We start from the raw sequence: 12,933 nt of genomic DNA, 5'->3' as shown, positions 1-12,933 counted from the left end.
ACAGCTCAGCGTTCAACACCATAGTACCCTCAAAGCTCATCACTAAGCTAAGGATCCTGGGACTAAACCCCTCTCTCTGCAACTGGATCCTGGACTTCCTGACGGGCAGCCCCCAGGTGGTGAGGGTAGGTAACAACACATCTGCCACGCTGATCCTCAACACTGGAGCCCCCCAGGGGTGCGTGCCCAGTCCCCTCCTGTACTCCCTGTTCACATATGACCTCATGGCCAGGCAAGACTCCAACACCATCATTACGTTTGCAGATGACAGAACAGTGGTAGGCCTGATCACCGACAATGACGAGACAGCATATAGGGAGGAGGTCAGAGACCTGGCCGGGTGGTGCCAGAATAACAACGTATCCCTCAACGTAACCAAGACTATGGAGATGATTGTGGACTACAGGATAAGGAGGACCGAGCAAGCCCCCATTCTCATCGACGGGGCTGTAGTGGAGCAGGTTGAGAGCTTCAAGTTCCTTGGTGTCCACATCACCAACAAACTAGAATAGTCCAAACACACTAAGACATTCGTGAAGAGGGCACAACAAAGCCTATTCCCCCTCAGGACACTAAAAAGATTTGGCATGGGTCCTCAGATCCTCAAAAGGTTCTACAGCTGCAACATCGAGAGCATCCTGACTGGTTGCATCAATGCCTGGTACGGCAATTGCTCGGCCTCCGACCGCAAGGAACTACAGAGGGTACGTACGGCCCAGTACATTACTGGGGCTAAGCTGCCTGCCATCCAGGACCTCTACACCAGGCGGTGTCAGAGGAAGGCCCTAAAAATTGTCAAAGACCCCAGCCACCCCAGTCATAGACTGTTCTCTCTGCTACCGCATGGCAAGCGGTACTGGAGAGCCTAGTCTAGGACAAAAAGGTTTAACAGTTTTTTCCCCAAGCCATAAGACTCCTGAACAGGTAATCAAATGGCTACCCGGACTATTTGCATTGTGTGTGTCTCCCCCCCAACCCCTCTTTTACTCTGCTACTACTCTCTGTTTATCATCTATGCATAGTCACTTCAACTATACATTCATGTGTATACTACCTCAATTGGCCCGACCAATCAGTGCCCCCGCACATTGGCTATCTGCATTGTGTCCCGCCACCCACCACCCGCCAACCCCTCTTTTACGCTACTGCTACTCTCTGTTTATCATATATGCATAGTCACTTTAATCATATCTAGATGTACATACTACCTCAATCAGCCCGACTAACTGGTGCCTGTATGTAGCCTCACTACTGTTACAGCCTCGCTACTGTATATAGCTTCGCTACTGTTATTTTTCACTGTCTTTTTACTGTTTTTTTTATTTCTTTACTTACCTCTTGTTCACCTAATACCTTTTTTGCACTATTGGTTAGAGCCTGTAAGTAAGCATTTCACTGTAAGGTCTACACCTGTTGTATTCGGCCCACTTGACTAATAAACTTTGATTTGATTTGAGTTGCACGTGAAATTTGTGGTTTCACATGTAAAAAATGTTCTTGTGAAAAACTCACGTTCACATATGGAATTGCATTTTCACATGTAAAAAAACAGTTCCATTTGCAGTTTCACATTTCTGAGCCATCCATTCAGAGTGTAACTGCTGCCTGCGCACGCCTATCTTCTTCATACTGTATGTTGGTCAGTGATCATTGGAAGAAGCCCAGTGAAAAGAACAGAGACGTTAGCTCTCCATCTCCTCATTTATCCTTTTTACATTTACATTTTAGTCATTTAGCAGCCACTGTCATCTAGAGGTACTTAAAGGAGCAGTTAAGGTTAAGTGCCTTGCTCAACGGCACATATATTGATGTTGCACCTAGTCGGCTTGGGGATTCAAACCAGCGACCTTTCGGTTACTGACCCAATGTCGATATTTACCTAATTTTGCTAACCGTTATTTTGGACAATATTTGCAATATTCTTGTTACACTTTTTGTATAAAAAAATCGTAAAATTACAGCTCAATTTGAGCAAATTATGAATTTGCAATTAATCACTGCAATCCTGCAATGAACTTGCAGTTATTTTTTATTGTTAGACAGCCCTAGTTGACATTAAAATGTGAAAATGCGCATGTGAAAGTGTAGCGGACATTAGTCGGTCATGGTTGCTCATGGTTACGTGATGAAGTAGCTTCACCTGCGACTTCAAAATTAGTGTTGGCCCTCTTGGTTGAATGGTCGAATGGTCCATTTACGAATGGTCATAGACACCAGTTTTAATCCTGCCAGGTAAAAAACCACACATGTGAAATCTTGGGAAATCACATCGAATAGAATGTTATTTGTGCTGAATACAACAGGTGCAGACCTTACCGTGAAATGCTTACTTATTAGCCCTTTACCAACAATGCAGTTAAGAAAAATAAGGGTTAAGAAAATATTTACGAAATTAACTAAAGTTAAAAAAAGTGACAAAATAACAATAACAAGGCTATATAAATTCAGCAAAAAAGGAAACGTCCCCTTACTGTCAACTGTGTTTATTTTCAGCAAAATTAACATGTGTAAATATTTGTATGAACTTAACAAGATTCAACAACTGAGACATGAACTGAACAAGTTCCACAGACATGTGACTAACAGAAATGGAATAATGTGTCCCTGAAAAATGGGGCGTCAAAATCAAAAGTAACAGTCAGTATCTGGTGTGGCCACCAGCTGCATTAAGTACTGCAGTGCATCTCCTCCTCATGGACTGTACCAGATTTGCCAGTTCTTGCTGTGAGATGTTACCCCACTCTTCCACCAAGGCACCTGCAAGTTCCCTGACATTTCTTGGGGGAATGGCCCTAGCCCTCACCCTCCGATCCAACAGGTCCCAGACGTGCTCAATGGGATTGAGATCCGGGCTCTTCGCTGGCCACGGCAGAACACTGACATTCCTGTCTTGCAGGAAATCACGCACAGAACGAGCAGTGTGGCTGGTGGCATTGTCATGTCAGGATGAGCCTGCAGGAAGGATACCACATGAGGGAGGAGGATGTCTTTCCTGTAATGCACAGTGTTGAGATTTCCTGCAATGACAGCAAGCTCAGTCCGATGATGCTGTGACACACCGTCCCAGACCATGACGGACCCTCCACCTCCAAATCAATCCCGCTCCAGAGTACAGGCCTCGGTGCACCGCTCATTCCTTCGAGGATAAACGCGAATCCGACCATCACCCCTGGTGAGACAAAACCGCGACTCGTCAGTAAAGAGCACTTTTAGCCAGTCCTGTCTGGTCTAGCGACGGTGGGTTTGTACCCATAGGCAACGTTGTTGCCGGTGATGTCTGGTGAGGACCTGCCTTACAAAAGGCCTACAAGCCCTCAATACAGCCTCTCTCAGCTTATTGTGGACAGTCTGAGCACTGATGGAGGGATTGTGCGTTCCTGGTGTAACTCGGGCAGTTGTTGTTGCCATCCTGTACCTGTCCCGCAGGTGTGATGTTCGGATGTACCAATCCTGTGCAAGTGTTGTTACATGTGGTCTGCCACTGCGAGGACGATCAGCTGTCTGTCCTGTCTCCCTGTAGCGCTGTCTTAGGCGTTTCACAGTACCGACATTGTAATTTATTGCCCTGGCCAGATCTGCAGTCTTCATGCCTCCTTGCAGCATGCCTAAGGCACATTCACGCAAATGAGCAGGGACCCTGGGCATGTTTCTTTTTGTGTTTTTCAGAGTCAGTAGAAAGGCCTCTTTAGTGTCCTAAGTTCTCATAACTGTCACCTTAATTGATAACCGTCTGTAAGCTGTTAGTGTGTTAACGACCGTTCCACAGGTGCATGTTCATTAATTGTGTATGGTTAATTGAACAAGCATGGGAAACAGTGCTTAAATCCTTTACGAAGATCTGTGAAGTTATTTTGATTTTTACAAATTATCTTTGAAAGACAGGGTCCTGAAAAGGGCCGTTTGTTTTTTTGCTGAGTTTATTTAACTTCATAAAAACTGAGTACTAAGTTAAAAGGTTTCCAAGCTTTCTAGGAAAGACAATCAGCACAGAAGTGTGAAGTGAGTGTGTGGAGCCCCCACCCAAATGCAGAGGCCTCTTTGGCCCTCTGCTCCATGGCTTCCCTCTGTGCAGAAGTCCCCACAGTACAGTACACCTTGGATATAAAAAATGACAAGGCACGGAAAGATTACAAAGAGAAGCTCCTCAAAAATCTGAAAACTTGAAAACGAGGACCCTGAGACTGAGACACCCCCTGTCAACCTGTACAAGAATGGAATGGTGGTGGCGCATGGCAGCATCATACATTACCGAAAGGACTTCCACAGAATCAAAGTGAGAGCACGGCAAGAGAATCTTTCTCTTGGTGACGACTCCGAGTGAGTCTGGTCAAACCTCTTCAAACTGTCCTGCAGATGAGGATAGCGTTCCCCCCAACACTGAACACACTCAGGTCCCACAACTGCACTGCTCCTCCATCATTGACAGGAATAAATTCACCAAGCTGGAGAGAGACATGGTGGAGCTCAAAGAGTTAGTCAACACACTCCAGACAACACAGACACACAAAACAGACCAGCACAACACCACCACACCTATAGTACCCAGAGGGCAAAAAGTGGAGATAGATGGCTGCCTGAGAGAGCTAACAACAATGAAAAATTGTTTGATGAAGAATGCAAAAACCTAAGAAAGAAATTGAGAAACATATCCAACTAAAAAGATAGGGACCTAGAAAACCTGAGCCTATGCCTTCACTGTGGTGAATCACTAAAAAAATACAGAAATACACTACAGAAAAAGAAGGAGCAGCAAGTCAGAAATCAGCCCAATGTAATTGAAGAATCCATAGAATTGAATCACTTCTGGGAAAATTGGAATACACTAAACAAACAACAACACGAAGAGTTATCTAACCAAAACAGAGATGTATGGATAAACCACTATAAAAAAGAACAAACAGCAAAAACATATAAATTATCAAATACAAATCAACTATTAAAGACTACCAGCACCCACAGGATTCTCCAATTACATTGAAACTACAGGACAAAATACAAACCCTCCAACCCAAAAAGGCCTGTGGAGTTGATGGTATCCTAAATGAAATTATTAAATATACAGACCACAAATTCCAATTTGCTATACTTAAACTTTTTAACATTGTCCCAAGCTCTGGCATCTTCCCCAATATTTGGAACCAAGGACTGGTCACCCAATCCACAAAAGTGGAGACAAATTTGACCCCAATAACTACCATGGGTTATTCAGCAACCTTTGGAAAATCCACTGCATTATCATTAACAGCAGACTCAAACATTTCCTCAGTGAAAACAATATACTGAGCAAATGTCAAATTAACTTTTTACCAAATTACCGTATGACAGACCACGTATTCACCCTGCACACCCTAATTGACAAACAAATAAAGCAAAACAAAGGCAAGGTCTTCTCATGCTTTGTTGATTTCAATAAAGCTTTTGACTCAATTTGGCGTGAGGCCCTGCTATGCAAATTGATGGAAAGCGGTGCTGGGGGAAAAGCATACAACATTATAAAATCCATGTACACAAACAAGAGTGTGGAAAGCTGTCAACAAGGGTGGCTACTTTGAAGAATCTAAAATTTATTTTGTTTAACAATTTTGGGTTACGACATGATTCCATATGTGTTATTTCATAGTTTTGATGTCTTCACTATTATTCTACAATGTATAAAATAGTAAAAATAAAGAAAAACCCTGGAATGAGTAGGTGTGTCCTAACTTTTGACTGGTATTGTATATCAACGAATTTGCGAGGGCACTAGAACTGTCACGTCCTGACCAGTATAAGGGTTATTTGTTATTGTAGTTTGGTCAGGACGTGGCAGAGTGTATTTGTTTTATGTGGTTCGGGGTGGTGGTTTATTTAGTAGGGCGTTTGATTTATTATTTCCGGGTTTTGGTTTATGTTCTATGTTTTGTACTTCTATGTTATTTCTGGGTTGGTGTATTTCTATGTGTAGGTTAATGGGGGGTTCTCTCAATTGGAGGCAGGTGCTTTCTCGTTGCCTCTGATTGAGAGTCCTATATATGGGTAATTGTTTGGTTTAGTGTTTGTGGGAGATTGTTTCTTGTTTTGCCTATGTGAGCCTTACAAGACTGTTTTGTTGTTCGTTATTTTGGTGTTCACTTTGATTTCAAATAAATATCAAGATGAGCATCCACATTCCTGCTGCGTTTTGGTCCTCCATTCCAGACGACAACCGTGACAAGAACAGTCTGCAGCAAATGGCCTGACCCTACTAGAATCTGAAGTCAAATGTCTACTGTTTGCTGATGATCTGGTGCTTCTGTCCCCAACCAAGGAGGGCCTACAGCAGCACTTAGATATTCTGCACAGATTCTGTAAGACCTGGGTTCTAACAGTTAATCTCAGTAAGACAAAAATAATGGTTTTCCTAAAAAGCGCCAGTTGCCAGGACCACAAATAGAAATTCCATCTAGACACTGTTGCCCTAGAGCACCCAAAAAACGATACGTACCTGGGCTTAAACATCAGTGCAAGAAGGGCCTTCTACTCCATAAAAAAAACATACAATTCTTAATACCAATTAGGATCTGGCAAAAATACTTGAATCAGTTATAGAGCCCATTGTTCTTTATGGTTGTGAGTTCTGGGGTCCACTCACCAACCAAGAATTCACAAAATGGGACAAACACCAAATTGAGACTCTGCATGTAGAATTCTGCAAAAAATTCCTCTGTGTACAACGTAAAACACAAAATGATGTATGCAGAGCAGAAATAGGCCGATACCCACTACTTATCAATATCCTGAATATAGCCGTTAAATTCTACAACCACCTAAAAGGAAGCGATTCCCTAACATTACATAACAAAGCGATCACCTACAGAGAGATTAACCTGGAGATTAACCCGGGCAATTAGCCCCAACCAAGTCATGAGAATGCAAAAAGATAATTACTTGAAACATTGGAAAGAATTAACCAAAAAACTGAGCAAACTAGAATGCTATTTGGCCCTAAACAGAGAGTACACAGTGGCAGAATACCTGACCACTGTGACTGACCCAAAATGAACATAAGCTTTGACTATGTACAGACTCAGTGCGTATAGCCTTGCTACTGAGAGGCAGACCAGGCTTTCAAGAGAAGACAGACTATGTGCACACTGCCCACAAAATGAGGTGGAAACTGAGCTGCACTTCCTAACCTCCTGCCAAATGTATGACCATATTAGAGACACATATTTCCCTCAGATTACACAGGCCCACAATGAATTTGAAAACAAATCCAATTTTGATAAACTCCCGTATCTATTGGGTGAAATACCACAGTGAAATACCACAGCAGCAAAATGTGTGACCTGTTGCCACAAGAAAAGGGCAACCAGTGAAGAACAAACACCATTGTAAATATAATATTTGTAAATATAATATTTATTTTTACTTTTATACTTTAACTATTTTCACATCGTTACAACACTATATAAAGCCATAATATGACATTTGAAATGTCTCTTTTCATTTGGAACTTTTCTGAGTGTAATGTTTACTGTTTTTTTGTCATTGTTTATTATCTATTTCACTTGCTTTAGCAATGTACACAAACAGTTGAAGTCAGAAGTTTACATACACTTAGGTTGGAGTCATTAAAACTCATTTTTCAACCACTCCACAAATGTCTTGTTAACAAACTATAGTTTTGGCAAGTTGGTTACATTTTAGTCATTTAGCGGACTCTCTTATCCAGAGCGACTTACAGTAGTGAATACATTTCATACATTTTTTTTCATTCCATACTGGTCCCCCATGGGAATCGAACCCACAACCCTGGCGTTGCAAACACCATGCTCTACCAACTGAGCCACACGGGACCCGTGGTTAAGTCATCTACTTTGTGCATGACACAAGTCATGTTTCCAACAATTGTTTACAGACAGATTGTTTCACTTATAATTCACTGTATCACAATTCCAGTGGGTCAGAAGTTTATATACACTAAGTTGACTGTGCCTTTAAACAGCTTGGAAAAAAATGATGTCATGGCTTTAAAAGCTTCTGTTAGGCTAATTGACATCATTTAAGTCAATTGGTAGGTGTACCTGTGGACATATTTCACGGTCTACCTTAAAACTCAGTGCCTATTTGCTTGATATCATGGGAAAATCAAAAGAAATCAGCCAAGACCTCAGAAAAAATTGCAGACCTCCACAAGTCTGGTTCATCCTTGGGAGCAATTTCCAAATGCCTGAAGGTACCACGTTCATCTGTACAAACAATAGTACGCAAGTATCAAATCAAATCAAATTTATTTATTTATTTATTTATTTTTTTTTTTTTTTATATAGCCCTTCGTACATCAGCTGATATTCTCAAAGTGCTGTACAGAAACCCAGCCTAAAACCCCAAACAGCAAGCAAAGCATGTGAAAGAAGCACGGTGGCTAGGAAAAACTCCCTAGGAAAAACTCCCTAGAAAGGCCAAAAACCTAGGAAGAAACCTAGAGAGGAACCAGGCTATGAGGGGTGGCCAGTCCTCTTCTGGCTGTGCAGGGTGGATATTAAAACAGAACATGGTCAAAATGTTAAAATGTTAAAATGTTCATAAATGACCAGCATGGTCAAATAATAATAATCATAGTAGTTGTCGAGGGTGCAACAAGCACGTCCGGTGAACAGGTCAGGGTTCCATAGCCGCAGGCAGAACAGTTGAAACTGGAGCAGCAGCACGGCCAGGTGGACTGGGGACAGCAAGGAGTCATCATACCAGGTAGTCCTGAGGCATGGTCCTAGGGCTCAGGTCCTCCGAGAGAAAGACAGAAAGAGAGAAAGAGAGAATTAGAGAGAGCATATTTAAATACACACAGGACACCGGATAAGACAAGAGAAATACTCCAGATGTAACAGACTGACCCTAGCCCCCGACACATAAACTACTGCAGCATAAATACTGGAGGCTGAGACAGGAGGGATCAGAAGACACTGTGGCCCCATCCGATGATACCCCGGACAGGGCCAAACAGGCAGGATATAACCCCACCCACTTTGCCAAAGCACAGCCCCCACACCACTAGAGGGATGTCTCCAACCACCAACTTACCGTCCTAAGACAAGGCCGAGTATAGCCCACAACGATCTCCGCCATGGCACAACCCAAGGGGGGGGGGGCGCCAACCCAGACAGGAAGACCACGTCAGTGACTCAACCCACTCAAGTGACGCACCCCTCCCATGGACGGCATGGAAGAACACCAGTAGGCCAGTGACTCAGCCTCTGTAAAAGGGTTAGAGGCAGAGAATCCCAGTGGAAAGAGGGGAACCGGCAAGGCAGAGACAGCAAGGGCGGTTCGTTGCTCCAGCCTTTCCGTTCACCTTCACACTCCTGGGCCAGACTATACTTAATCATAGGACCTACTGAAGAGATAAGTCTTCAGTAAAGACTTAAAGGTTGAGACTGAGTCTGCGTCTCTCACATTGGTAGGCAGACCATTCCATAAAAATGGAGCTCTATAGGAGAAAGCCCTACCTCCAGCCGTTTGCTTAGAAATTCTAGGGACAATTAGGAGGCCTGCGTCTTGTGACCGTAGCGTACGTGTAGGTATGTACGGCAGGACCAAATCGGAAAGATAGGTAGGAGCAAGCCCATGTAATGCTTTGTAGGTTAGCAGTAAAACCTTGAAATCAGCCCTTGCCTTAACAGGAAGCCAGTGTAGGGAGGCTAACACTGGAGTAATATGATCAAATTTTTTGGTTCTAGTCAGGATTCTAGCAGCCGTATTTAGCACTAACTGAAGTTTATTTAGTGCTTTATCCGGGTAGCCGGAAAGTAGAGCATTGCAGTAGTCCAGCCTAGAAGTAACAAAAGCATGGATTAATTTTTCTGCGTCATTTTTGGACAGAAAATTTCTGATTTTTGCAATGTTACGTAGATGGAAAAAAGCTGTCCTTGAAACAGTCTTGATATGTTCTTCAAAAGAGAGATCAGGGTCCAGAGTAACGCCGAGGTCCTTCACAGTTTTATTTGAGACGACTGTACAACCATCCAGATTAATTGTCAGATTCAACAGAAGATCTCTTTGTTTCTTGGGACCTAGAACAAGCATCTCTGTTTTGTCCGAGTTTAAAAGTAGAAAGTTTGCAGCCATCCACTTCTTTATGTCTGAAACACAGGCTTCTAGCGAGGGCAATTTTGGGGCTTCACCATGTTTCATTGAAATGTACAGCTGTGTGTCGTCTGCATAGCAGTGAAATTTAACATTATGTTTTCGAATGACATCCCCAAGAGGTAAAATATATAGTGAAAACAATAGTGGTCCTAAAACGGAACCTTGAGGAACACCGAAATTTACAATTGATTTGTCAGAGGACAAACCATTCACAGAGACAAACTGATATCTTTCCGACAGATAAGATCTAAACCAGGCCAGAACTTGTCCATGTAGACCAATTTGGGTTTCCAATCTCTCCAAAAGAATGTGGTGATCGATGGTATCAAAAGCGGCACTAAGATCTAGGAGCACGAGGACAGATGCAGAGCCTCGGTCTGACGTCATTAAAAGGTCATTTACCACCTTCACAAGTGCAGTCTCAGTGCTATGATGGGGTCTAAAACCAGACTGAAGCGTTTCGTATACATTGTTTGTCTTCAGGAAGGCAGTCAGTTGCTGTGCAACAGCTTTTTCTAAAATTTTGGAGAGGAATGGAAGATTCGATATAGGCCGATAGTTTTTTATAATTTCTGGATCAAGATTCGGCTTTTTCAAGAGAGGCTTTATTACTGCCACTTTTAGTGAGCTTTCATCCTAACAAGTATAAACACCAAGGGAACAGGCAGCCGTCATACCACTCAGGAAGGAGACGCGTTCTGTCTCCTAGAGATGCACGTACTTTGGTACGAAAGTGCAAATCAATCTCAGAACCACAGCAAAGGACCTTGTGAAGATGCTGGAGGAAACAGGTACAAAAGTATCTAAATCAACTGTAAAATGAGTCCTATATTGACATAGCCTTCACTCACGCTGCCAAACATACCCTTGTAAAACTGACTAACCTACCGATCCTCGACTTTGGCGATGTCATTTACAAAATAGCCTCCAACACTCTACTCAGCAAACTGGATGCAGTCTATCACAGTGCCATCCGTTTTGTCACCATATCCCCATATACCACCCACCACTGCGACCTGTATGCTCTCATCGGCTGGCCCTCACTACATATTCGTCACCAGACCCACAGGCTCCAGGTCATCTATACGTCTTTGCTAGGTAAAGCGCCGCCTTATCTCAGCTCACTGGTAACCATAACAACACCCACCCGTAGCACGCGCTCCAGCAGGTATATGTCACTGGTCATCCCCAAAGCCAACACCTCCTTTGGCTACCTTTCCTTACAGTTCTATGCTGCCAATGACTGGAACGAATTGCAAAAATCACTGAAGTTGGAGACATATCTCCCTCACTAACTTTAAGCGTCAGCTATCTGAGCAGCTCACCGATCGCTGCAGCTGTACACAGCCCATCTGTAAATAGCCCATCCTACTACCTACCTCATCCCCATATTTTTTTATTTACTTTTGCACACCTGTATTTCTGCTTGCACATCATCATCTGCACATCTATCACTCTAGTGTTAATTTGCTGAATTGTAATTACTTCGCCACTATTGGCCTATTTATTGCCTTACCTCCTTACTCCATTTGCACACACTGTATATAGAGTTTTCTATTGTTATTCACTGTACTTTTGTTTATCCCATGTGTAACTATGTGTTGTTGTTTTTTGTCGCACTGCTTTGCTTTATCTTGGCCAGGTCGCAATTGTAAATGAGAACTTGTTCTCAACTGGCCTACCTGGTTAAATAAAGGTGAAATAAAAAAATACAAAACCTGAAATGCCACTCAGCAAGGAAGAAGCCACTGCTCCAAAACCATCATAAAAAAGCCAGACTACGGTTTGCAACTGCACATGGGACAAATATTGTCCTTTTTGGAGAAATGTCCTCTGGTCTGATGAAACAAAAATAGAACTGTTTAGCCATAATGACCATCGTTATGTTTGGAGGAAAAAGGGGGTGGCAGCATCATGTTGTGGGGGTGCTTTGCTGCAGGAGGGACTGGTGCACTTCACAAATAGATGGCTTTACGGGGAAGGACAATTATGTGGATATATTGAAGCAACATCTCAAGACATTAGTCAGGAAGTTAAAGCTTGGTCGCAAATGGGTCTTCCAAATGGACAATGACCCCAAGCATACTTCCAAAGTTGTGTCAAAATGGTTTAAGGACAACAAAGTCAAGGTATTGGAGTGGCCATCACAAAGACCTGACCTCAATCTCATAGAACATTTGTGGGCAGAACTGAAAAAGCGTGTGCGAGCAAGGAGGCCTACAAACCTGACTCAGTTACACCAGCTCTGTCAGGAGGAATGGGCCAAAATTCACCCAACTTATTGTGGGAAGCTTGTGGAAAGCAACCCGAAATGTTTGACCCAAGTTAAACAATTTAAAGGCAATGCTACCAAATACTAATTGAGTGTATGTAAACTTCTGACCCACTGGGAATGTGATGAAAGAAATAAAAGCTGAAATAAATCATTCTTTCTACAATTATTCTGACATTTCACATTCTTAAAATAAAGTGGTGATCCTAACTGACCTAATACAAGGAATCTTTACTCAGATTAAGTGTCTGGAATTGTGAAAACTGAGTTTAAATGTATTTGGCTAAGGTGTATGTAAACTTCCGACTTCAACTGTATGTTTCCCATGCCAATAAAGCTCATTGAATTGAAAGAGCGAGAGTGTATCTCACCACAACAGGTCAGGAGCAAATAACGAGAAATGCACAATGAATCTAAGACCCTTTATAACATCTGAGTTGTTTAGATTCAAAATCGAGTTGTTGACCAATAGCATTACTGTTGAGTTAACCTCCAATGAGATTTCAGACCTACAGGGTATGAAGACAACAGAAGCTATGCTACCCAGAAGTGTC

The 12,933-nt window shown here is 42.7% G+C and overlaps 1 protein-coding gene across 2 annotated transcripts in view; it reads left to right on the top strand.

Moving 5' to 3' along the window:
- The window catches only part of cdh13 (cadherin 13, H-cadherin (heart)), a 513,598-nt gene that overhangs the window by 199,406 nt on the left and 301,259 nt on the right, over positions 1 to 12,933 (top strand). Inside the window, exon 5 of one of the 2 annotated variants that reach the window (XM_045688175.1) lies at positions 3,334 to 3,339. The exons of the other annotated variant lie outside the window; for it this stretch is intronic. Within the exon in view, the coding sequence (XP_045544131.1) occupies positions 3,334 to 3,339 (6 nt within the window). The remainder of the gene's footprint in view (positions 1 to 3,333; positions 3,340 to 12,933) is intronic. 2 annotated transcript variants of the gene reach the window in all.

Source organism: Salmo salar, chromosome ssa10 (assembly GCF_905237065.1).
Source record: "Salmo salar chromosome ssa10, Ssal_v3.1, whole genome shotgun sequence".
Taxonomy (NCBI): domain Eukaryota; kingdom Metazoa; phylum Chordata; class Actinopteri; order Salmoniformes; family Salmonidae; genus Salmo; species Salmo salar.
This window is presented reverse-complemented; position numbering and strand designations above follow the sequence as displayed.